At 41.2% G+C, this 27,036-nt stretch overlaps 1 protein-coding gene across 2 annotated transcripts in view; it reads left to right on the top strand.

The window, feature by feature from the left end:
* The window catches only part of TNFAIP8 (TNF alpha induced protein 8), an 86,425-nt gene that overhangs the window by 37,227 nt on the left and 22,162 nt on the right, over nt 1–27,036 (top strand). The window contains exon 1 of one of the 2 annotated variants that reach the window (XM_054033005.1): nt 21,672–21,762. The exons of the other annotated variant lie outside the window; for it this stretch is intronic. Within the exon in view, the coding sequence (XP_053888980.1) occupies nt 21,732–21,762 (31 nt within the window). The 5' untranslated portion in view covers nt 21,672–21,731. Of the gene's footprint in view, nt 1–21,671; nt 21,763–27,036 lie in introns of those variants that run through there. 2 annotated transcript variants of the gene reach the window in all.

The following is a 27,036-nucleotide window of genomic DNA, read 5'->3' as shown; positions in this document are numbered from 1 at the left end:
CTTCAGATGAGCCCATAGAGTTTAGGAACCCCAGAGGATCCATGCCTTGTCACCACAGTTTTACAGTTCAGTTGAAGCTGGGGAAGCAAGGACACAATGGAGCTCCTAAACTCAGCAGGTTTGCTGTAGGAGAGAAGTACAGTAGATTCGCTTTGGAAGGCCAGGAACCTCTCTAATGTGCATAAACATATCAGGATGGACCAGTGAGGCATGATAGCTTGTAAATTGCACAGGACAATTAAAGTAGAAGGGGGTCTTGGAACCAGGAACCCTGCTGAGCACTTTATGAAGCATATGTTATAGGCAGCTAACCACAGTCATAAAATGGCCTTCCAAAAGACTCCTCCTTCCCTGTTCTGTTTCAAAAGCAAAGATCTGAAGACATATTTTAAAGTGGGAAAACTGAAATGTTTTTAATTTTTGAAAACAAAAGTTGGAAAGCTAAAAAATATTTAGGTAAAATTTTTAAAATGGGTTGTTTTGAGTATGGAAATGCGCAATTCACCTGTATCCACTTATCATTTTCTAATTTAGTTTTACCTTTCATACACTTACACTATAGGCCCCCAAAGTGCTAAAAACAGAGACGCTCTTTTTTCAATAAACAGATTGTTGGACTAGGTGCAAGTTAAATACTACTTCTGTATAACGCAGAGTCTGTATTTGGTGGCAGAAACACTCGTGGGGAGGACAAAAATTAATGTTGTTTGGGCACCTTAACTGTGTATTTCCATATTTCTCAATGTTTCATTTAAAGTTTTACACTACAATTTCTTAGCTTTTTCCAACAGATTTTTTTTTCATGTCAACAATGTTTTAAAGAGACAAGGTAGGTGAGGTAACATCTTTTATTGGACCGACTTCTGTTGGTGAGAGAGACAAGATTTCATGCTCTCTGACCAACAGAAATTGGTCCAATAAAAGATATTACCTCACCCACCTTGTGTCTCTAATATCCTGGGACCAATGTGGCTACAACAACACTGCATAGAACAATATTTTGTCCCTTGAGTTTTTGATATATATACAGCTTTAGTGATGCTGTAACCATTTTTTGCCTTTTGCATTTGACTTCATTATGTACCGTATTTCACCTTTTTCCAGTGTGTAGTTATAGGGATGAATACAAAAGATGGTAGTAAAATTGTTTTATTACTGTATTTATTGTGGCCTAATATACTGAAATCACCTTTGACCAATAAAAATTTCTAACTTTTTTCCAGCGCTGACTGTAAACAGAGAATCCTGTCATTACTGGTCAGACAAGTATCCTTGAATGTGCTTCTTACATGTGTGATCTTATGACGGAGCCTCTCCCTGGTATAGATCCTATTTTGTTTTATCTGACACATTAAAACTCCAGGTTTCCTGCTTCTGCTAGCTTTCAAATATGCTAGCCCATGTGGAGTGCTGGCTATAATTCTGCAGGGTATTTGAATAAGGGTTAAGTTATTTGTGTAATGAATGTTGAGCAACCATCTTGATTCCATTACAATGCTGAAGGTTGGACCACATTTACAATGAGTACTATGTTGTAAATACCCTAGTGGATTATAAAACCAAATTCCCAGAACAACAAGAATGACAGCTTTATTCTTTTGTTGACCAAACATGTTCACTGTTTGCAGTTTAGGTAAAGTTCTATTGATTATTTTGTGGTGTGAATAAGCTTTGTTACCTGGTTTAAGAAAAAATAGCGGAGCCTTCGAGTCAAACATAAATGTCAGCAAAGTAGCTTGACAGAGAGCTGCTGGATCTTACCTCTGCTTTTCAGCTCATACACTACACTTGCGATTATTTAAGACAAAAGTTTTTTATCCAAGACTGATGCTGAGATTAGGTAAATTTAATTTTAAAAAAATACAAATTGAACGTAGTGGATTTGTGATTATGAGGATTAGGTTTTTCCTTGTACTGAAAAGAGATGGTATTCTACTGCTTTCAGCTAATATGTGTTTCTTAAATGTTGCTGTTTTGGAACTACTGTAACAGAGCAGGATAGAGGTAAAGGATGTAATTGGCCATTATTATTTGACTTTGGACATCATCTTTGTGATTTTAGTGTTGTTGGAGGGGAGAAAAATAAAATTTCTTGTTCCTTAGCTCTAAGAACAAAACAGAACTTTTTAAGAGGATCTCATACTGGGATGCATTAACAGGTGTGTTGTGAGCAAGACACGAGAAGTCATTCTTCCGCTCTACTCTGCTCTGGTTAGGCCTCAGCTGGAGTATTGTGTCCAGTTCTGGGCGCCGCATTTTAAAAAAGATGTGGAGAAACTGGAAAGGGTCCAAAGAAGAGCAACAAGAATGATTAAAGGTCTTGAGAACATGACCTATGAAGGAAGGCTGAAAGAACTGGGTTTGTTTAGTTTGGAAAAGAGAAGACTGAGAGGGGACATGATAGCAGTTTTCAGGTATCTAAAAGGGTGTCATAAGGAGGAGGGAGAAAACTTGTTCACCTTAGCCTCTAAGGATAGAACCAGAAACAATGGGTTTAAACTGCAGCAAGGGAGGTCTAGATTGGACATTAGGAAAAAGTTCCTAACTGTCAGGGTGGTTAAACACTGGAACAAATTGCCTAGGGAGGTTGTGGAATCTCCGTCTCTGGAGATATTTAAGAGTAGGTTAGATAAATGTCTATTAGGGATGGTCTAGGCAGTATTTGGTCCTGCCATGCGGGCAGGGGACTGGACTCGATGACCTCTCGAGGTCCCTTCCAGTCCTAGAATCTATGAATCCTAGAATCTATGAATCTATACATTTAATGACTTCTTTTAATGTATCATATGTGTGATGACTGATAAAATAATTTCTGCTTGATTTTTTTTCTGGGGGGCAGGAAGAGGAGATTTTGTTCTGCAGTTCAGGTATCCTACTTTAAAACGGTGGGTAGACATTTAAACATTTTTTTCAGAGCATGATGGACATCTCTAATGGAGCCCCAGATAAATTAAGACTAAAATCATACAAATTTTCCCTTTAACATCTTTGTTGTTAGTATTATGTGGAGCCTTATGCGTCTACAAAAGAAATGTGTTTTTCAAATAATTGTTAATTGGCATTGCATTTTAAACCTATGCAACTATCACACTGAAGAAAAGGATTATATGTTAAAGGGTATTAGTTAGGTTTATTATTTAAATATAGTATCTATCACTATAATAAGTGCAATGGTGACTACTGTCTTCCATAATGGCCTCCTTTCTAACCTCTTCTTTTCAGTTGCTCATAATTTTCTGAAAATGTTCATATTTTGGGTGGAAATTTTCAGGCTTTTACTCTGTCTGGAAGTAACTTAGGTCATGTCTACTCTTCAAACTTTGGTCAATGCAAGCTATGTCAGTATAAAGCCACTGCAGTTAGTTTATTGCTTGTGTGCGTGCATACTTGGATCCTTGTGTTGGCACTGCACGTACACACCAGGAATGCTTGTGACAAAGCACAGCGTGATGCACCATGGGTATCCCAGTGCGTAACTTGCCATCATCTGGTGCCTTGTCTTGTGCAAAATTTAGGCAATGCACAGTGGGGCAGAAACAAGTCGTGTAGGGATTGAATAGGAGCAAGAGGTTAAGTTCCAATCACACAACTTTCTCCATCCAGATCCAATAACTTTCACTCCTTTTTTTTTAAAATCCCACAAACCCACTCGGCACCTCTTGCTGTCCACCATCTCTGACAGAAGCATGGAGCCTGCACAGCTCTGGACTGTTGTCATGACTGTTGTAAACACTGGACAAACAATCCTCTGGTATTTGGAGAGCTGTGGGAAGACCCACAACACTGGGGGACGTGATGATTTTGTGGAGGACAGGTTGCTATGGGACATAGCAAAAAAGTTCAAGATTTGAATTAAAGGAGGGAATTGTTCAGCTGCATGAAACAATACAATTTTGACCTGTTTTCATGGGTATGAGTGCAGGGCACTGGCACTATTTTCCACAGACAGTGGTGATTTTAGCTGATATCTTGCTCCTGAGAGTAACAAAGGCACAGAGAACACAGTTGCTATTGGCATCCCAAGGTGGGCAGGCCACGCTTGTATGCTGCTAGTCTGTTTGCTGCAATGGTACCTGCTCAAGTGGTGTGGGAAAGTGTCTTACCCTGGGGGAAGAAGTAAGGCTGCCATCCCTAGAAACCTTTGGGAGAGGATTTCAGAGGTCCTCCATGAAAACTTCAGCTAGATCTCTCTGGAGGAATCAGTGGGCATCCCTGTATACATAAACTAACTGCTCTGCATGGCTCCACCTGGCTAACTCTACAGGGAAATGAAAAGCAGATAACAAATCTACCTCTCTTTGTTGTACCACTACCTCTTCTAGTACAAGTAAATTAAAGAAAATCAATACCTGTGTTCTTCTATGCTGGGTTTGGGCGCTGTCTGTACATTGAAACGTAATGGGAAATGCATTCACACGCTTAGCCGAGGTTACTTCCCCTGTGTTGGGCTCTCCCACGTTTGGTTGTTTTAGAGTGACTTGACTGCAAAGTCTCAAACGGATCCTGAGTTTGCAGCATAGCCAGAACTCCTGGTCAGATGTTCCCCATCCTCCTCCTTGCTGTTCATGGCAGGACTCTGTGTTTTGGGCTCCTCAAAGGTATACACAGCACTCTGTGGGGCACTGGTGGGGTCTCCACCAAGTATGGCATGCAGCTTGTTGTAAAAGCGGCAGGTCTGCGGCTCACCACCAAATCTACTGTTGGCCTCCCTGGTCTTCTGGTATGCCTGCCGGCAGGGGACCCTGCAGCTCTGAGCTGTAAGGGGAGGAGAGGAGGACTCTGCTGTTTAGAGCCCCCATGGGTGGTGGGGCTCACAGGGGCTCCCCATTTTGTCATGGATATTTTTAGTAAAAGTCAGGGATAAGTCAGGGTTTTCATGAATTTTTCTTTTTGCCCGTGACCCGTCTGTGACTTTTACTAAAAATATCCGTGACACAATCTTAGTCTTAGTTATGACCTTTGACAATTGTATGCTAAAATGTTTGTGTGCTGCCACATACACACTGCTAACCTACCTTTGTAACTTTCCACACCTGCCATACATTTTTCATTAGAGAGTGCAATTTGTCATGAACAAGGAGGTCTCTGATGAAATTCAGGAGCTTTGTCAGTGGGGAAGACCAGCAAATCAAGGAAGAAAATCATTAAAGTTAACTTTAATAAACAAAAACAAAAGAACCCCATAAACTGGAAAGCCAGAAAATATTAAGGCTTAACTTTTAAAGAAACACTGAAATACCTTAAAAGTGCATTTTCTGTATGCCAGCATGAACTCGTTTCCTGTCACGTGCACCCTACTCATAAAGCATGAGAGTGAATGATATGTATCATAATCTTAAATCTTGTCCTGAATTTGGGAGTTTAGTCATGTACCCGCTTGCTTTTATTATAAATATGTACAATTCTTTCTACAACTTTAGATACACGTGTAGTAAACTGTACATGCAAGACAGACCATGTATTATTTTTATGGAAACTACATGGTGCGCCTGCGTACGTAATAGATTATACTTTAACATGTACAACGTAGAGTAGTAATAAATTACATTCCAACATGTGTGAGCCACCTAGGTTGGCAATTAAATTAGCTTTGTATCTGGCTTTCTTAGCTCTTGAACTGCAAATAATAAGGTTTTGCTATTCATGTGTATGCAGAGTAGGTTAGCTTTGTAATCTATTTGATGTGCCCCTGAAATGCCTTGAAGGAGAGCTGTGATGCTGATTGAAAAGAGAACCTAGGTTTGAGCAAAAATTAATACGTAACTGTGACAGAAGAGAACTTGTCTTCTGAAAAGTTTTCTGTTAGAGATACTGGACCTTATGATGATGAAACTAATGTAGTATAAGGGAATGGAAATAGGGATGGGTGTATATAATTATGTATATATAAATATTGGAAAAATGTAAAAAGGGACTATGCATTATGAATATGTGGGAGCCGAAATAGTTAAGGTTGTATGTGCAGCCTTGAACTGTGGCATATGCTACCTTTACAACCTTAACATTTCCTTATATAGGATTTTTTGGTATGGAATATATGCTAGGTCCTAAATCTTGTGTGACACGGAGTAGAAATTGAAATTTTTTTCAAATATAGTCCAGTGCTGTGAATGTCCTATCTGTTTTAGAGCAAAGACTGTTGTGTTAAAGAAGATTTAACTATAGCCCAAAGAGCTTTCAGTAATCTCTTTGTATGGCTATATAAAATTTTAATTTAACATGAAAAGTGTTTTGAAGTTAAACTGCAACAGATTGACTTTTTTATCCCCATTTTGACTTTACGTGCCCTGTTGAACTTTAGTTAAGTTTCTTTAAACAAAAATCTGGTATAAAATACATTTCCAAAGGGGTGGGGGGAAAAACAATGGATTTTTATGCTCAGATATTTCCCAGCCATTATCATGTATCTATTGCCACCTAGTGGTACTGTATAAAACTACTATAGCTACAGCACCTATATTAGTCACAGATAGAAGTCAGAAGTGAAAATGTGTCACCTCTCATATCTTCTGTTCCATTTTACCCAGAGTTTTCAGCAGGCACAGGAATGGGGTGGGATTGCACAGTATGCTTTAAACACAGGACTCAACGTGCAGGGAAATGAGTTCTGTTGCCAAGTCTGCTCCCAAACTTGCGTGCAAGTCATTAATCTCTATCAGTTTCTCCTTTTTCCAAGATGAGAATAAGTACTTGTTTTGTAGGAGTTGAGTCTAAACATCTGTAAAGTATTTTGAAACCCATAGATGAAAAATGCTATAAAATGCAAAGTTGCATGTGCACATATTTGCATGCAACTTAAATATTATTTCCTGCTCACCCACTCCCCACAAATCATCATTAGTGAGAGCAGAGGCTGTGTAGCACTCTTTGAGCTCTGGTCAAGTGAAAAATTTTCTAACTTTTGTTTCCTACCCCTACCCCTAACTACATATTCAGCCGTTCAGTGACTGATTCAGTCACTTCTGCTCCTGTGAACCTTAACTTTTCCTGGCAATTGGAAGTTTCTCTGATTGCACCTCAGAGTTCCCCAGGTGATTCTGAATGGCCAAAGACACTTAAATGTTGTGTTTCAGAGTAGCAGCCTGAGAGTCTGTATCCGCAAAAAAAAAACAGGAATGCTTGTGGCACCTTAGAGACTAGCAAATTTATTTGAGCATAAACTTTTGTGGGCTACAGCCCACTTCATCTGATGCATAGAATGGAACATATAGTAAGGAGATAGAGCAACGCCAAGAGGCTAATTAATTAAGATGAGCAATTATCAGCAGGAGGAAAAAAACCTTTTGTAGTGATACTAAAGATGACCCATTTCAGACAGTTTGACAAGAAGGTGTGAGGATACTTAACATAGGGAAATAGATTCAATGTGTGTAGTGGCTCAGCCATTCCCAGTCTCTATTCAAGCCTACATTGATGGTATCTAGTTTGCATATTAATTCAAGTTCGGCAGCTTCTCGTTGGAGTCTGTTTTTGAAGCTTTTCTGTTGCAAGATTGCCACCTTTAAGTCTGTTTCTGAGTGACCAGAGAGGTGAACTGTCCACATATCTATTCAAATGACATCATCATCAGACCTAATCACATCAGCCACACCATCAGGGGCTCATTCACCTGCACATCTACCAGTGTGATATATGCCATCATGTGCCAGCAATGCCCCTCTGCCATGTACATTGGCCAAACCAGACAGTCTCTACGCAAAAGAATTAATGGACACAAATCTGACATCAGGAATCATAATACTCAAAAACCAGTAGGAGAACACTTCAATCTCTCCATCAATTTAGGCTTGAATAGACTGGGAATGGCTGAGCCACTACACACACTGAACTTTTGGATCAATACCACTAGCTTCTCATGACTTGTTGCAATTTTAATTAAAAACCATTTCCCAACTCTCTCTCTTGACACATCATTGTCTGGTAATACCTCAGCTTCATTGCCTGCAAGAAGTAGCTCTGAATTAAGAATCTCCCCCTCTTCTGTGATGAAGCTATAGCCTCTGTGCAATGTTCTTACTATACTAATTCCCCTGGAGCCTGGGGAATCCACTTATTTTCTTGCAGGCTTCCTATTTCTGATAAAGAATTTCAAGTGGGTTTGTGACTTTGGCTCTTTGCTCTTCAGATTTCCTCTTAGACTTCCAGTTTCTAGTATTGTTCCAGAAAGCAATAAGCCATATCCTAAAATAAACGTTGGCAGATAAGGATTTTTATTATAAAGCACCTCCGGGAACACCCAACTGATTATATGTCTTTGTTAGCTGAACACGTTGATCTGCCTGTCAGAGAAAAATAGTTTAAAATAACTAAAGTCTAGAGTACTCTATATCTGTGTTTCTCAGTATTTATCTGTTGAGGCTCTCATGTTCATTTGAGTTGTTCTTGCTGTCCGGTTCATCACTCCCTAGTTCTTCACATAAAGGTCTCTCCTAATCTGAATAAAAACTTTGCAATCAGCATATGAGTTCTGTTGTTTGTATTGTTGTAGCACCTAGAAACCCCAATCATGGACCAGGACTCCATTGTGGTAGGTGTACACAGGGCAAAAGCCTGGTCCCAGCTCCAAAGTGTTTACAATTTAACACAATAGATTGGAGAGTACAAGGAAACAATGAACCAAAAAAGGGGGAAAACAAAGCCTTTAGATTGGATTTTCAATAACTGGAGGAGAACTGTTGTTAACCTCTGGCAATAGCCATTGCAGATTTTGGTGCATATCCTTGAAAGGAAGGGGCAGGTAGCTTTGGTCTTCAGTATGTCCCCACAGTTAACTTTGACTACAATGCTTCCCTCCACATGCTTTTACACAGTTATTTATACACAGTTTCCAAGGCTTTTCATTTCCTGGCAGTAAGCAAGCTCGTGTGGTGGTGTGCTATTAGATGCTGAAAATATGGGTCTTTTCTCCCTAATTACCAGGATCAAGACCTATTGCCTTTTATAGAGGCAGTGTTTCTTTTTCATGCTTCTGTACAAGCTGCTGCTATGAGATGATGGCCTGAGTTTCAGAGGCAATTTTGGGGTCAGAGAAAGATGGTGGCAGATGCTTGCAGTTAAGAGTAGTACAACAGCAGCATCTGAATGGGATCATGCAAACACGGATGCTTGGACTGAATAGTGGCTGATTTTAATGGCATGTGACCATTACACAGTGTGCGGCTTCTGGCCCAGGATCACAGGCACACACTGGTAGGACCATGTTGTTCTGCAAACATGGGAGGAAAAGCAGTGGGCCCAGAACTTTCTCTTGAAGAAAGGCACATTCATGGAGCTGTGAGAGAATCTAGACCAGGTACTTGAGTGACAGAGCACCCAGATGACAGACCCAATAACAGTCAATAAGCGTGTTATGCTTGCCCTGTGGAAACTGGCAAGCCCAGATTGCTACAAACTTGTTGGCAATCAGCTTGAGGTTGGAAAATCTATAGCTGGCACAGTGGTCATTGAGGTCTGCAAAGCAATTAATGCTGTGCTGTCCCCCAGGCTTGTCAGAATTGCAGTTTTAATTAATGAGCTTCCTGAACTGTGAAGATGTGATTGATAGGATGCGTATACCCATCCTATGCCAGCAACCAAATATATTAAGAGGAAAGGATACTACTCCATTGTTATGCAGGCCCTTGTGGATCACCTTGGCATATTTATTGACACTAAATCAGATTATTTCATAAGTCTGGCCTGTTTTAAGCATGGGCTAGCTTGTACATTGCCCGCAGCAATACACAGTCATCAATGGAGTGTTCATACCAACTGTGATTTTTAGACGAGCCAGTGTTCCCTCTGCTAATGTGGTTGATGAAACCTTATCTTGATGTGCATCAACATGACAATAGGCAATTTTACTAAATGCTAGCAAGTTGCAGGATGGTGATAGAATGTCCCTTTGGCCTAATAAAGGTGAGGTCGTGCTACTTGCAAACTCATATTGGTTATAGTGTCTTTAATATCATATATGTGATTGAACCATGTGATATGTTTCACAATATAAGTTATCTTATGGGAGAGTACTTTGGGTTCGACTGGGTTGTTGACAATTTTGAATCAGTGTGTACTTACAGATGACAACATATGAATCTTACTGCTACATGGTCTGCTACAGCCAAAGCCATAAGAGATGCTGTCAAGGCTGCTTCCCCACTCTGAACTTTAGGATACAGATGTGGGGGCCTGCATGAAAACTTCTAAGCTTAACTACCAGCTTAGATCTGGTCCACTGCCACCACTCCCAATGTGCTAATTCCCTTCCCTGGGTAACCTTGAAAGACTCTTCACCAATTCCCTGGTGAACACAGATCCAACCCCCTTGGATCTTAAAACAAGGAGAAATTAACCATCCCCCTCCTTTCTCCCACCAACTCCTGGTGGATCAAGATCCAACCCCCTTGGATCTAAAAACAAGGAAAATCAATCAGGTTCTTAAAAAGAAGGCTTTTAATTAAAGAAAAAGGTAAAAATCAACTCTGTAAAATCAGGATGTAAAATAACTTTACAGGGTAATCAAACTTAGAGCCCAGAGGACCCCCCTCTAGCCTTAGGTTCAAAGTTACAGCAAACAGAGATAACACTCTAGCAAAAAGGTACATTTACAAGTTGAGAAAACAAAGATAAAAACTATCACGCCTTGCCTGGCTGTTTACTTACAAGTTTGAAATATGAGAAACTTGTTCAGAAAGATTTGGAGGGCCTGGATTGATGTCTGGTCCCTCTCAGTCCCAAGAGCGAACAACCCCAAAACAAAGAGCACAAACAAAAGCCTTCTCCCCCCCACACACACCAAGATTTGAAAATGTCTTGTCCCCTTATTGGTCCTTTGGGTAAGGTGTCAGCCAGGTTACCTGAGCTTCTTAACCCTTTACAAGTAAAAGGATTTTGGAGTCTCTGGCCGGGAGGGATTTTATAGTATTGTACACAGGAGAGCTGTTACCCTTCCCTTTATAGTTATGACATATGCCATTTGCACTTGTGTATTTGAGCTGTACAGTGAGTACAGGTGTGTTAATGGGATTGCATAGAACATTTGGAGTGTTGTGTATGGTGCATTGAGGCTGTTGCCTTGTATTCAAATGTAGAGCTTAGGCAAGCATTAACAATTCCTTTTAATTCAACTGTATTGAAATTTATTGATGCTAAAAGAGTAAGCATATAAGCTGCTGTAACTTGTTGAAAGTATGTGCAAGCATAAGACACATACAGGTCATAAACAATACAAATCATTAGTGTATCTCTCTCTTTTTTGGCACATTGGATTAAGTATAGAGTGAAGCTGTTACTGCTGATGCTATAGTGATCCATGCTTAATTGACTGATTCCACCAGGAATTGTTCTATATTTTGATAATAGTAATGTGAATTTGACTCCATGGGGCTCCTGATTCCTGGGGTTTCACCCCCATGATGCATGGCCTTGAGTAGTCTATGAAACGAAACGTTCCTGTGAAATTCCAAGTCTCACTTCCTTATTTCACAGTCATGGCAGAGATACTCTACAGTAGGTTCTTCTCCAGCTCTAACTTTTCTGATAGTCTGGAACACTCCTTATGAATCTCTATTATCAAGCCGTCCCTGCTCCTGTCACGTTGCCCTCAAATTCAGGATTCTTTTACTGACACTGACAGGTCTCCTAGTTGCCAAGGCATCCCTTGACAAGTCTATACCTTTGCACTTGTTCCTGAGTGCCCTTGAATTCATGTAATTCTACTCTGTCTATGTAGCAGCAAGTAAAAGGAACAATTTTTATCTCAAAAGAATTCTATTCCCTTTGTATTTTCATTCTGCCATCAAACATCTCTGAGAACTTTTCTAAAGGAGCTATCCCAAGAGAAGAAATGGTGCGTTAATTTTACCTTCCAATGACCCAAAACGTTTTTTGAAGGGAAGGGAGAGATGTCTGGAGCCATTTACTGGAAGACATAGCAGCTGTGGTGATTATATTGCACACTTTTCAGACTGCTGCCACCTTACAAGATGATGTGCTGCTTCAGATACCAGAATGGAAGAAGACCAATTAATTATTCCAGGCTGAGTCGCCAAGGAAATCTTTCTGTGACTTGTGAGAGAGCAGCTGATAACTTCCTGAATAGGAATTGCAAATTACAGTGGCAGCAGAGGGAGGCTTACATTACCAAGGAATCTTGGAGACCATCTGGAATTTCTAATGAGTGAAAAATTATATTTTATTACTCCTTCGGGACAGATCAAAATCAGATCAGTAATAAACCAGTTTCTGCACTAGTAGCAGGGTATTTTAATGTGCAGCTGATTTGGGATGGCAGTGATTGGCTTTAAACATAGCTTAATGGCGACTTACATTTTGGCTGGGATATGGCCACAAACCTTTTAGATCTTTATATGAATAATTTTTTCAATAAATAAAAACACTACTGCGTTCAACCACTGTAAGATGAATGCAGGGACAGGGAGATAGATGAACTTGATGGCCCTGCATGCACCCTCAGCTGAAGCCAAAGCTAGAATAGACTAAGAACCCACTGGTTATTTTGTAATATCCTTCATTATAACAAAGATGTTCTCCATCATCTTATTGGTCTGCGATATCAAGTACTCCTCACCCAGCTTCTGTCTATTCAATGGATCCTACTCTCTCTTATTGTTGGCTGTCCAGGGCGCTGGGTGGGTCTTGTCTTCGCAGACATCCAAGTTTGAACCTACACTCATTTCAATTCTATGGATGACTCCATGCTGAAATGGGGCTCTCTGCTCTTGTGGATGCTCAGGATGCAGTCCAGTTCATGGTAAAATTGACTGTTGGGCAGCACCGGAGTTCTCACTCTTATCCCTGACTTTCTGGTAGCTCACCTTGAGACACTATATCTTTATTTTGCATTGATGTCGAGTCCGTTCAATCCTGTGGCTGGCCTTTGTACAATTCAGAGTGCTTCTTTGCACTGCTGAAGTCATAGGTTTTGCTCATTTTGGCTCAAAGCTGCACCAAAATTCTCAGGTGTTTGTTCATATGACTACATAGGTGCATGCTGAAACACAGGCATCTTGGGGCCATTGTTGTTTCAAACACAGGCCATGACCAAGCTTAGAGAAATTCCAAACAGTGTGTGATTGTGGATCTTGAGCAGAGAACTGTGAAGGGAGACCACTTCTAACCAGGGGGTAGATGACAAGATAGTACATAGAAATGGGATTATGGGTGGCGTTGGCTGCACGCTTTCACTGCATTAACCTGATGGTAGCAACACACATCAGAAGCTACTTCACAAGCTGACCTATAGCTCAGAATATAGTGCTTGCTATACCATGTGGCACTGAGAGCTAATAGTGGGTGTGTGAACACATACTATGTTAAGGGGGGGGAAACAGGGTTGAGCATTGAGGTTAGCATGCAGTGAAGACCAGGGACTATGACTGTAGACTTTTATGCATCTGCCAGTCTTGGTGTGTTGCTTTAACCCTGCTTATCCTCTGGTACAGTCTGTTTGTCGAGCAAACCTTGATAAGCTGAAAACAGCTTGTTGGTTTATGTTTGTTAAGACTGATAGTGTAGATTGCAACTTGTTCCAAGGTTGTTCTTAATAGATAATGTGCTGTAAAAACTGAAGTTATGTAAAAAATCATCCTTTTTCTGATAAGATGATTCTAGTCATAGTCTGCACTTGAAACACTAATATTCCTGACAACAAGCAAACCTGAGCAGTGTCTGGATTATCTTGGTAAACTTTCAAACATAAATTTTCCATTAAAAGATAATAAAAGCAAATAGAAATCAGGGTAGAATTTGACAGGAGCAGATGGGTTACTGTGTCTAGAGGCTTTCTGGCTACAGACCCATTTAAACCATTCTAATACAGTTGCACAACTAGTCAAAATTCCTTTTTGATAGCGCAAAAAATTGACACCCAAAACAGCAAAACTGCCTAAAGGCTGAATAAAAGCTGGTATTTTTTCATTGCACTCATGTCTGTAGGACAAAGCAGCAGTCATCTTTTGCAACAACAGCAACAAAAAAATACAGCAACATAGTTACATGTTGTGTTCCTCTACCCCTAAAATAGCTTCTAGGACTGTAAAATGATTTCAAAAAAAGTAATCGTGATTTAAAAGATCATGATTGATCGCAGATTTAATCACCCTGTTAAACAATAACAGAATATTGTTTGTTTAGATATTTTTGGATTTTTTTTCTACATTTTCAAATGTATTGATTTCAGTTACAACACAGAATAGAAACGGTACAGTGCTCACTTTATATTTTTATTACAAATATTTGCGCTGCAAAAAAGATGAAAGAAATAGTATTTTTCAATTCACCTCATACAAGTATCGTAGTGCAATCTCTTTACATTTGTAAGTTGCACTTTCACAATAGAATTATTACTTTGTTTATATTACTGCACTCAAAAACAAAACAATATAAGACTTTAGAGTCTACAAGTCCACTCAATCCTACTTCTTGTTTAGACAATCACTAAGACAAACAAGTTTGTTTATATTTATGGGAGATAATGCTGCCCACTTATTTACAATGTCAGCAGAGAGTGAGATCAGGCGTTTGCATGGCATAGTTGTAACCGGGTTGCAAGTTACTTATGTGCCAGATATGCTAAACATTTGTATGCCCCTTCATGGTTTGACCACCATTCCAAAAGAAATGCTGTAGTGTTAGTTTTGGATTATTATGTTTTAGTATAGGAGGAGCTTTGGGAGACAAGGTGGTATGTGAGTGGCAGGAGAGTTTGCTCTGTTTCTTGGGGTCTGATAAGAGTCCCTTTTTTGAGGCAGAATTGCTCCCTGGGAACTGAGCCTTGGTGTTGAGGTGTGATTCTGAAAAGAATGAATTGCCTGTATGCTGTTATACCAATCCTGAAAGGAGATGGTCAATGTATAAATAAAGCAAGTTATACTTAGAGTATTACCCAGACTGTCACTGATTTCTCCTCCACTGGGAAGCTGACCTGCAAAGCCCTGTACATTTACAACTACTCAGCAGAGGGGTGACACTAGTCAAAAGAAGGGGGCCTGGGCGGTGCTTGAATCGCCAGCTGGGGGAGGCTAGCCCCCCAGCCCCACCCTTTCTGCCCCACTTTTCTCCCCTCCCCCTCAGAGTTCCCCCACCGCAACCGCCGGCCCCTGCCTCAGGCTAGTGCCCCCAGCCCTGGCGCGTTGGGAGGGAGGGCAGACGGCGCAGTTCCAGCCCCAGCCCGAGGCCTACTTGGGGCTATGGAACAGGGGAACTGGCAGGAGGGGATCTGGGGGTGGAGTGTGGGCAGGGCCACGCCTGGCTGTTTGGGGAGGCACAGCCTCCCCCAGCCTATGATACCTGCCACCCATGGAAAGGGGCAACTACCTTTATTTCCTTACCTCTTTTCTTGTAAGTTAATTCCTCCATTCCCCTACTAACTCTTTGTTGCTTTTCTGAACTGCTTCCAGTTAATGAAAATCTTTCTGGAAATATGGTGCCCAGAATTGAATGTAATAATCTAGGAACATAAATGCATGCTGGCTGGTTTGAGTAAGGTATGGTACCTGAGAAAAATCTGGGGTCCGTCATAGAAAATCTAGGGCAAACAAGTGCATACATAACAGAGAAAGTTTATGAAGCAAGACATGTGAGTGAGAGAAACGGCAGAATTGGTGTCCTACATAGAACAAAGTGGGAAATATTATCATAGAATATCAGGGTTGGAAGGGACCTCTGGAGGTCATCTAGTCCAACCCCCTGCTCAAAGCAAGACCAATCCCCAATTATCTAAGGTTTTATTTTAAAAATAAAAAAAAACCTCACCTTGCTCATGGAGATTTGGTAAGATTTTGGTTAGTGGGAAGTAAAAGTACGTCTAGCTACACCTATGCCACTGGAGTTTCTTACATGGTAGCTGTTAGTTCACAAATATAAATGTTTACTTAGGAGGCTTTCGTTTTCTGGTCCAAGTCAATTAAGCACATTTCAGCAGGTGGCGAGCTGTTCATTAGTAACATGTAAAAATGGAGCTAATTTATCTGTTTGGCAACTTAAATGGTTATTATCAAGGTCGTATCTGAGTGCCTGAGGTATTTAAATAGAAATATCAATATACAACCTCTCTTTCTTCCTTCCCATTCTGTAGGAGAAACGGTGTGGGTGTGAGAGACAGAGAAAGAAAGAGAACTAAATTAAAATAAGTTTTGTATTTAGTTTTGAAAGTAGATAGGGTTGACCACAGAACTATTTCTTGTGGGAGTAAGCATTGTAATCTAGGTCCAGACAGAAATAAGCATTTTTAGAGGTAAGCATGTTTCTACAATATACAATCAAAAGGAGTACTCTAGTCTTCTGTTAACAGCCACAGTAAGACAAACACTCAGGCCTGAAGGCAGCAGCACAGTTGACTAAGGGTGAGTCTACAGTGGCAACGCTAAAGCGCTGCTGCAGTAGCGCTTTAACATGCCTTGTGTGGTTTCGGCACAGCGCTGGGAGAGAGCTCTCCCAGTGCTCTTAAAAAAAAAAAACACCTCAACAAGGGGCGCAGTTCCCAGCGCTGGGGCACTGTCTATGCTTGCGCTTTACAGTGCTGAAAATTGCTGCGTTCAGGGGGGTGTTTTTTTCACGCCTCTGAGCGAGAAAGTTGCAGCGCTGTAAATTGCCAGTGTAGACGAGCCCTTAGGGTGGGGAGACGCATTGCCCAGTGATTATATCTATCTGATTTAAGGAGCATAATCAAACAAAGGTGGTCTGAAAGATTTATTTATTTTATTTTATTTTTTTTTAAATTGGGGTTGTACCCTATTTTATACTTATAAAGCCTGAAAGTTTCCTCCACTACCTCCTCCCCAGAAAAAGGTTTGGGCTTTTGTTTTTGGTCGTTTTTTGTTTGATTTGTTTTGTTTTTGTTTTCCATTTTAGATGTTCTATTCCTACTGCACAGTTAGTTGCCACCTCTTGCAAGCTTTCTCCTATTACCCCTCCCATAGCAGTGCTGCTTCTCCTTTGTAAGCCATTGATCAATTGTCAACCAATTGGGTATCTAAACATTAAGCTTCAGCATCACTTGGCTGAATTCACTGCTCTTCTCTTGGTGGGCTTGATTTCCATTCATTTGAGCTATATGGAGGGGAAGAGGGTTAGACACTAGAGTATCTAATGAGGAAATACTTATGTAAACAGAGGAGTCTTAAACTGTGCTCTAAGAGGCAAAATCTGAGTAAAACATGATTTTTTTTGCAGTAAAGATTTCTGCAGCTGTGTATCCTTCACCAAAAATGGCTCATCCGTAGCTTGGGTAAACTTGGACTCTTGGGTCCCAACGTCTGTTGTTTCCAGCATTCTTGGAATGGTGTGGAGTGAATGTGTCCCTTTAGGCCCGGGGTGGGCAAACTTTTTGGCCTGAGGGCCACATCGGGTTTTGGAAATTTGGACTTGGCCCGGCCCCTCTCCAATCCACCTCCCCTCCCCCCACTTCTCGCCCCCTGACGGCCCACCCCCGGGACCCCTGTCCCCTGCCCCCCCCGGACCTCTGCCCTCATTCAACCCCCCTGTTCCCCGCCCTCTGACTGCCCCGAATCCTATCCATCCCCCACCCCCTGATCACCACCTCGAACTCCCCTGCCCTCTATTCAACCCCCCTGCTCTCTGCCGCCATACTGCACTGCCTGGAGCACCGGTGCTGCCCCAGGAGCTCTCAGCCCCACCACCCAGAGCACTGCGCCGGCGGCGGGGCGAGCTGAGGCTGCAGGGGAAGGGGAACAGCAGGGGAGGGGCCGGAGGCTAGCCTCCCGGGCCAGGAGCTCAAGGGCCGGGCAGGAGGGTCCCATGGGCCGGATGTGGCCTGCGGGCCGTAGTTTGCCCACGTCTGCTTTAGGCCATCATCATCATCATTCATCATCATGAATGTTTTTACTTGATGGAGAAACATTATACTATACAGAGGACAACTGCACCCCATTTGTCCTCTACAGAGGACAACTGCACCCCATTTGTCCTCTACTCTGCACCCCATTTGTCCTCCAGCTTCATAACATATTGAGTGATTTTTGTTATCAGAGTCTATTAAATGTTGTATAATCCTAAGCGTTATGCCACATAGTTTAGGTCTAAGTCTCCTAAGGGAATTCTCTCCTGCCCCTGAGAGGAAAACCAATCCAGTAGCCTTTTTTAAAGGTGATATTACAGGGTTTTTGAAGTCATGCATTTGAGGGAGTTACTCACTGACTTTCAAGATGATCTGTTTTATAAAGATTGATTGTTTTTTCTTCCAAAGGGAAGGATGTGAATCTACAGTGCACCAGCTTTCTATGCACTAATTTGCCATCTGGACACTGGTATTAGCTCAGTGAAGGGCCTGAAGTACAGCTTGACATACTACACTTTTCAAATAGTAGTGCATCTAGCCACATTCTGAGACTTTCATTGCACGGTAGCAGTGTCCACGTGGAAAGTTAGTGCACAGCAAGCTATTGCACTGTAGATTCACAGCCTGGCTTGCTGCACAGTAACTTAGTTTAGTCTGAAAAGCAACTGTAAAAATGGTTTTGTAGTTCTGCTACTTTGAATCTTAATCATTCCATATCAGACTTATTCGGTTGGTAGTTAAAACTACCGGACTTGTTTATCAACCTGGGATCTGAAAGTCAAGCTGGGCTCTTTCTGACTTAAATCATCACCAGTGACTGTCGGCAAGCCAAATGTTGCCTTGGTTTTATCTGTGCAATTGCATTGTCCAAAAATTGCCCTATTCTGTTCTATATAGGTTCTTTACACCACACTCTGTAGTGCCTTCCACTTCCTGAAGAAGAACTCAATGTAAGCTCAAAAGCTTGTCACCAACAGACGGTGGTCCAATAAAAGACATCTGCCTTCCAGTAGTGCATGAAGCAAAACTGTCATGTGTTGTTTTTTCTCTCATCCTCTCCTGGTGTTGAGGAGCATGTGCAGTGGAGTGTCTTGGCTTGGTAAGGTTTTAGGGTTTTTTACGTATACATGTTGTTGGAGAAAGCCAGGTCAAAGAAATGCAACTTGCACTTGGAGCCAAAGGTGATGAGGTGTGTGACAGTCCTCAGTTCTTGGGGAGTTCATTCCATAGTCTTAGACAGGCCCAAGAAGGTTCTGTGTTCCACACAGGTGAATTTTCTCTTTATTGTAGAGCTTCATTGTGCCAGGGGAATGAAGTTGTTATAGTTGTTGACCACAGGCTTCCACCTAGAACTTTAGGTGGTCTTTTAGATATTCTGAACCCAGGCCATGAAGCACCTTGAAGATAAAGACCAAGTCCTTGAACTTGATTCAGAATTCTATGGGAAACCTATAGAGAGAGTGGAGGGCAGGTTTGATGTGCTTGTGGTTGGTTGCCTGTGCTAGTTGGAGTTTCCTAAGCACTGACTGCAGCTTGAAAGATACTTTATTTAGCCAGACTCCAGTGACCTGAGCACTTATTGTTTATAGCACCTTTTATCCAAAGACCTCCAAAGCACTTTACGTGTGTATGTAAAGCCTCTCAAGACTTCTGGGAGGTATGAATTCTGCTCACCCACAAGTTGTCTGTGTCTGAGCTGGGAATGCAAACCTGGATTCTGAGCTCTAGATGTTGCCTCTGCTTTTATACTTGGGTCATAACATTTCCACTAGGTGTTGTTCTTTAGCCTATGCACTGTACTAAACATATATCAAAGAAACTAATAGAAAAATGTTCCTTCACTCTACAGAGATAAGTTTAAATGGAGTCTGGCAGCAATAAATATAGAGTCCTCCCATTAATTACCATCATTGCTTTTGAACCTTCACTATATGCTCTGGTCACAACATCTACTATATTTATTTGGGCATAAGCTTTCGTGGGCTAAAACTCACTTAATCGTATGCATGAAGTGGAAAATACAGTAGGAAGATTTGTACATACACAGAGAACATGAAAAAATGGGTGTTGCCATACCAATTCTAACAAGACAAATCAATTAAGGTGGACTGTTATCAGCAGGAGAAAAAAAACTTTTGTAGTGATAATCAGGATGGTCCATTTCAAACAGTTGACAAAGTGTAAGTAACAGTAGGGGAAAAATTAGCATGGGGAAATAGTTTTTACTTTGTGTAACTATTTCTGCATGCTAATTTTTCCCCTACTGTTACTCATACCTTCTTGTCAACTGTTTGAAATGGGCCATCCTGATTATCACTACAAAAGTTTTTTTTTCTCCTGCTAACAGTCCACCTTAATTGATTCATCTCGTTAGAATTGGTATGGCAACACCCATTTTTTTTCAAGGTGTGTGTGTGTGTGTGTGTGTGTGTACACACACACACACACACACACACTACTGTATTTTCCACTGCATGCATCTGATGAAGTGGGTTTTAGCCCACGAAAGCTTATGCCCAAATACATTTTTGTCTCTAAGGGTACGTCTATGCTACCTGCCAGATTGGCAGGTAGTGTTCGATGTATCGGGGATCGATTTATTGTGTCTCGTCTAGACGTGATAAATCGATCCCCGAATCGATGCCTGTACTCTACTGCAGCAGGAGGAGTAAGCGGAGTCGACGGGGGAGGCGCGGCAGTCAGCTTGCCGCCGTGAGGACAGCCAGGTAAGTCTAACTAAGATACTTCGACTTCAGCTACGCTCAGCTGAAGTTGCGTATCTTAGTTCGAACCCCCACCCCTTGTGTAGCCCAGGCCTAAGGTGCCACTCCTTGTTCTCTCCTCGTGTACTCCTCGTTTTTTTTGCTTATACAGACTAACGCGGCTACCACTCTGAAACATCTACAGTACTGTGTATGAGCAGTCTGGGGATATTGTAAATGATGTACATTATTACATTCTATTGCTATGCTGCAGAAAATTTTGTGAGTGGGCCTTTAAAAGTTATATGTGGATATACAGTATATGGGGGGCATGTAGTACGAAGAATAATGGAAATAATAATAGGAAACAAACTCCCCCATGAAAAATCACAGCTGAATTGCTTCTTTGAGGATCTATAGTACCACATTTTCAACATGGAGGAGGGAAAATAGTAAAATAATCTGTTCTGAAACTTTAGCTTAAACAAACAAGTAAACAGGGCTGGCTCCAGCATTTCTGCCGCCCCAAGTGGGGGGGAAGCGGCGATCGGCGGCGGCAGTTCCGAATTGCTGTAGGTGCCGCCCCGCTCCCTTGGCCGCCCCAAGCACCTGCTTGTTAAGCTGGTTCCTGGAGCCGGCCCTGCAAGTAAAGCTGCCATTTTTCCTCCTTGAAGTACTTTTAAATCTTACCATCTTCCAGTGTTAACCAGTCCAATTTCAGATATCTCAGGTAGTGGTGAAAAGTGCAATTTAGGTTTAAAAAAAAATTTTCATTTGTAGCTTGTAGCAAGTTGCCTGAGGCCTCTTCTGCTTGTCAATCACTGTCATAAAATGTTCAAGTTACCACTCAGTGCTGCTTTTGACTTAATGATTTTCACCTCACTTCTGCTCTCTCATACACATTCCGCATGCTGTAACAAGTAAAACTCCACCCTTTCTGAAGACTGAAAGACATGAGGGGTGGGGTGGGGTGGGGATGGATGGAGTAAAATGCATAAACTACAACTAACTGCTGGGAAATGAGTTTCTGCAAGGTGCTGCTTTCCAGACAGTTGCTTGTGTGCAGTTCAGAAAGGGGCGGAATCCTTTGCACATAGCTGAGTGCTGATTTGTTGAATTCACAGAATTTTTCCCCTCATAATCCCACCCACCCTTTTTTTGAGAAGTTGACTTGCTGCTTCTCAAAGAGCACGTCAGCTGTAATCTGGCCTCCAGTGAGTTACACTGACACCATGAGCTCAGAAGCTGATGAATCCAAGGAAGGTATGATTTTAACTTTTTCAGAGGCCTTCATTTAAAAATATAGTGCAGTTAGTGCCTTCTTCAAGTCTGCTTTTGGCAGCCACAACAGAACATGAATAAGCGTTTTGCTCATTTTAGCATTGAACCATTCATAAGGGAGGGGAAAAATACTTTGGCAGAATCATCTGAAGACTGCTTTTTAGATTTTACTGGAATCAAAACAACCACAGTCTTGATTCCAAAGATGTCTGCTTATTTGTGCAAGGGTGATCTAAGAGTACACAAAGTACTGGTAAATGAAAGAAACAATATATAGTAAAAGGCTTTTGAAATTGGAAATGCTATATATTTGTTATAAAAGAGGAAGCTGTGGGGGGGAGAAGTGAAAGATCATTAATTTGGGAATGAGCTTGCTGCTGGTGCAGCTGCTGACTTCCTTTCCAGTATAAGTGCATACTTTTTTGGTGTGTGTGTGTGGGGGGGGGGGGGGGGAGGGGGGGTGTTAAACTGAGAGGAGTGTGCCTGGAACTAACGTTGCCAAAGCAAAGGGTTTCATTTACTCCTTGTAGCATGAACGTGTGGAAGAGCTGGAAACATTTCAACAAAAACACAATTATTCTCCCATGTTGATTTTTAGGGGGGTTTGTTTTGTGCAAGTTGCAGAGGAGGGTGGTGGAGAGGGGGAGTAATTTCCTGAAACCCGGTATGTATACAAAAGAGCATTTGTACAGAAGGAAGAAAAAGTCAAGACTGGGATAAAAAACTGGCTTTTTCTGAAAATAATTTGATTTCATGATCTTCATAAGTAGTCTCTGTGGAGACTCCAAACTGAAAGAGCGAAACAGTTTGACTCTCACAAACCAGGTTAGCAACAAGGAAACCCAAGTGTTTCCCATTTGGTAACAAAACCATCAGAAAGCTCTTCAGAATATTTCAGAAGGCTCCCTCCCCATCCCACCTTTCTCTATCCCACGCCACCACTTGAATGTTAAAATTACTGTAGGCCTAGACTTATTCTTTACATGATGTGAAAGACAAGGATAGTTAGCTGATCTTCAGAAAAATAGGACTGGATCGAATGAAATTTAATGATACAGATGACAACATAATCTATGTATTTAATGACTATGCATGATCTTTGGCATTCTTGTAGTACTCAGAAATTACACATACGCTCTCCCTCCCTTTCTCCCCAAATGAACAAATACCTTAAAAAGCACACACTTTTTTTGCCAATACAATATTCAAGAAATTATTATAGAATTGAAATACTTTCCTGTAGCAACTGTTGTGGGGGGGGAGAAAAAAAGCGAATGTACATTCCTATGGCAACATGCACATTCCACCCCATTTGTACAGTAGGAGAGCAAGTAGCATGCACGCCATGGCATGAAATGTTCTCTGGTTTACACACAGGAAACGTCAGACAGTTTGTAAAGTGCACTTTATTTCAAAAGTAAATTCATTTTTTTAAGGCAAAGCTCTTATATCCTTCTGTCTGATTTAGATTCTTAAAATTCTCTGGGAAGATGACTTTGGTTTTTATACAGATTGTTTAATTTCTCTTGACATAATGTGAGGTGCCAAGGTCTTCATGGTGACAAAGATAAGGGGTTGGTTTCTGAAGAGATTACTTTGAATCAGTTGCTTTAATAAAACACTGGATTTTGTTTTGCTTTGACCTGAATCAGTGTTCAATGGAAAACCGAAGCAGTGTAGGAAGAGCAGGTGTGAGTATCAGTATGCAGAGATTATTTTTTTTTAATGTATCGATCACTGAAAACTCCACAAATAAATTAGTTTTATATTGCTGATAGTATTGTACAGAAATGATTTGTGCTGCATGAGATTTTTGTGTGTGTAATGTCTTGTGTCTTGAGATGAGAATACAGTCACACTGCCTTTAGTTGTCATGACCTACAAATAAGGGTAAGGGAGAAAATGACTAGATAAAGGCTAGATTCAGTCAACAAAATTATAAATTGAGTGAGTCTGCAGCTATGTTAGACTGCCATATCTGATCCAATTTAACATTGCCAGGTAGCTCCTTGGCCCCAGGCACCACACTGAAGGCATGTCTATGCTGTAGTGCAAGGTGTGACTGTGGCATGTGTAGACTTATCCAAGCTAGCCCTTATCTAGGTAGTTTGAATAACAATAGTAGTGAAGCTGCTGCAGCACAGGCTGCACAACCCCACCCAGGACCCTGGATATGTACAGGAGGGGCTAGCCCATGCTGCTCCAGCTTCACTGCTGCTGTTGAAGCTAGCTAGATCAAAGCTGCAGTCAACAGTCACACTTCTGATTGCAGTGTAGACTTACCGTAACACTGAAAACATAATCAAAACTCAAAGATGCATAATCATAGAACTGGAAGGCAAGACTAAGTATTATTTAGACCATCCCTTACTGGTGTTTGTCTAACCTGTTCTTAAAAATCTACGACTGAGATTCCACAGTCTCCCTAGGGAATTTATTCCCGTGCTTAATTACCCTGACAGTTAGTAAGTTTTTGCTAATGTCCAACCTAAATCTCCCTTGCTGCAATTTAAGCCCATTGCTTCTTATCCTATCCTCAGAGGTTAGAGAACAAATTTTCACCCTCCTCCTTGTAACAACCTTTTATGTACTTGAAAACTGTCATGTCCCATCCCAGTCTTCTTTCTTTTCCAAACTAAACGAACCCTTTTTTTAATCTTCCTTCATAAATCATGTTTTCTGGACATTTTAGTCATTTTTGTTGCCCTTCTCTGGACTTTCTCCAATTTGTCCACATCTTTCTTGAAATGTGGCACCCAGAACTGGACATATTACTCCACTTGAGGCCTAATCTGGGGTGGTCAAACTTACTGGCCCTCCGAGCCGCATACAACAATCTTCAGAAGTTTGAGAGCCTGAGCCCTGAAGCTGGGGTTTGGGGCTTCAGCCCACTCCTGCTGAAGTCCCGAGACCCTCCTCCCCACTTGACAGAAGCTCGTACCCCACCACTTCACTGCAAGGTAGAGGTCCTGAGCTCTACCCCTTTCCCCCCCTCCCCCCAGTCTGGTAGACAGAGAATGGGGGACATATGGGGCATGCGAACCACAGTTTGACCACCATCAATGCGGAGTAGAGTGGAAGAATTACTTCTCATGTCTTGCTTACAACACTCCTCCTAATACATTCCCAAATGTTTGCTTTTTTTGCAACTGTGTTACACTGTTGACTCATATTTAGCTTGTGATCCACTATGACCCCCAGATCCCTTTCTGTAGTACTCTTTCCTAGGCAGTCATTTCCCAGTTTGTATGGGTGCAACTGATTGTTCCTTCCTAAGTGGAGTTCTTTGCATTTGTCTTTATTGAATTTCATCCTATTTATTTCAGACCATTTCTCCAGTTTGTCCAGATCATTTTGAATTTTAATCCTTATCCTCCAAAGCACTTGCAACTCCTCCCAGCTTGGTATCGTCCACAAACTTTATAAGTATATTCTCTATGCCATTATCTAAAATCATTGATGATGATATTGAACAGAACAGGACCCCACTTGATATGCCCTTCCAGCTTGACTGTGAATCACTGATGATTACTCTCTGGGAATAGTTTTCAACCAGTTATGCACCCACCTAAAAGAAGTTCGATCTAAGTCAGTGGTTCTCAACCAGAGGTACGCCTACCCTGGGGGTACGCAGAGATCTTCCAGGGGATACATCAACTCATCTCGATATTTGCCTAGTTTTACAACATGCTATGTAAAATGCACTAGCTAAGTAAGTATAAACTAAAATTTCATACAGACGATGACTTGTTTATACTGCTCTATATACTATACGCTGAAATGTAAGTACAGTATTTCTATTCCAATTGATTTATTTTATAATTGTATGGTAAAAATGAGAAAGTAAGCAATTTTTCAGTAATAGTGTGCTATGACACTTTTGTATTTTTAATGTCTAATTTTGTAAGCAAGTAGTTTTTAAGTGAGGTGTAACTTGGGGTACACAAGACAAATCAGACTCCTGAAAGGGGTACAGCAGTCTAGAAAGGTTGAGAGCCACTGATCTAGGTTGTATTTCCCTAGTTTGTTTGTAACAAGGTCATGAGAGACCGTATTAAAGCCTTACTAAAGTCAAGATATACCACATCTACTACTTCCCCCTATCCACAAGCCTTGTTACCCGTAAAAAATAAAAAAGCTATTACGTTGGTTTGACATGATTTGTTCTTGAGAAAACCATGCTGTTTCTTATCACCTTATCTTCTAGGTGTTTACAAATTAATTGCTTAATTAATTGCTTAATAATGTATTTATGTATCAGTGTATTTATGTCAGAATTCAAGCATTTGGATTCTGTTGGATAGCTGACCAAGAAAATTCCTGTTTTATTAGAAACAGTGAAAATGCTTTCTCTGTAAGCTTGACAAATTCAAACTGGAAATAAGATGCAGTTTTTTAACAGTCTGGTAAATTAATCATTAATTCTAGGTAGCAAAAATTAATCTAACAAATACGTTATTGTCTTTGGGCATGAGTTTGATCTAATTTGTGCCCATGTCAATCAGGAGTAAGAGAGAGACTCCCTCCTTCTTGCATATTGTACTAGTTCTAGAGTAAATTGAGGATTTGGGTTATGCAGTAACTCTTGTGTGGCTTTGCAGCTTCTGTCCTTGATCACGGTTTACTACATGGTCCAGAGGAGAATTATTAAAGGGAAACAGTGAACTTTCTGTTCAATTATGCCAAAACATGCTGTGTTGTTAATGTTGCTAAGTAACAGTTCAACAAATACCTGTATATTGATCTTTAAGCCAAGGTGTCATTACTTTCTGGTCTATACTAACATTGGCCTTGGCTACACTGGCGCAGTACAGCGCTGCAACTTGCTGTGCTCAGGGGTGTGAAAACGCCCCCCCCCCCCGAGTGCAGCGCTGTAAAGCGCCAGTGTAATCAGCGCCTGCAGCACTGCACGCTCGCTCGCAGCACTGCAAGCTATTCCCCTCGGAGAGGTGGAGTACATACAGCGCTGCGAGAGCTCTCTCGCAGCGCTGGCGGCGCGACTACACTTGAATTCTCAAGTGTAGCCAAGGCCATTGTTTCATACATTTTCCATTAGTGTATTTACCTTTTTAGAGGCGAACTCTGATATTAAAAAAACCCACAAACCTCTATATACAGATACTTTTGTACAGGCCAAAACGTACAGCATGGTAAAATTAAGAAAAAAAAATCCTGTAATGTACTACTACTTCTGGTGTACTCATGTTCTATTTTAGGCACACAGAGCAACAACAACAAAAAAAGCTGTAAGTGCTA

The sequence above is a fragment of the Malaclemys terrapin genome, chromosome 6, assembly GCF_027887155.1.
Source record: "Malaclemys terrapin pileata isolate rMalTer1 chromosome 6, rMalTer1.hap1, whole genome shotgun sequence".
In the NCBI taxonomy this organism is placed as follows: domain Eukaryota; kingdom Metazoa; phylum Chordata; order Testudines; family Emydidae; genus Malaclemys; species Malaclemys terrapin.
Note: the sequence above shows the minus strand (reverse complement) of the source record. Positions and strands in the feature narration are given on the sequence as shown.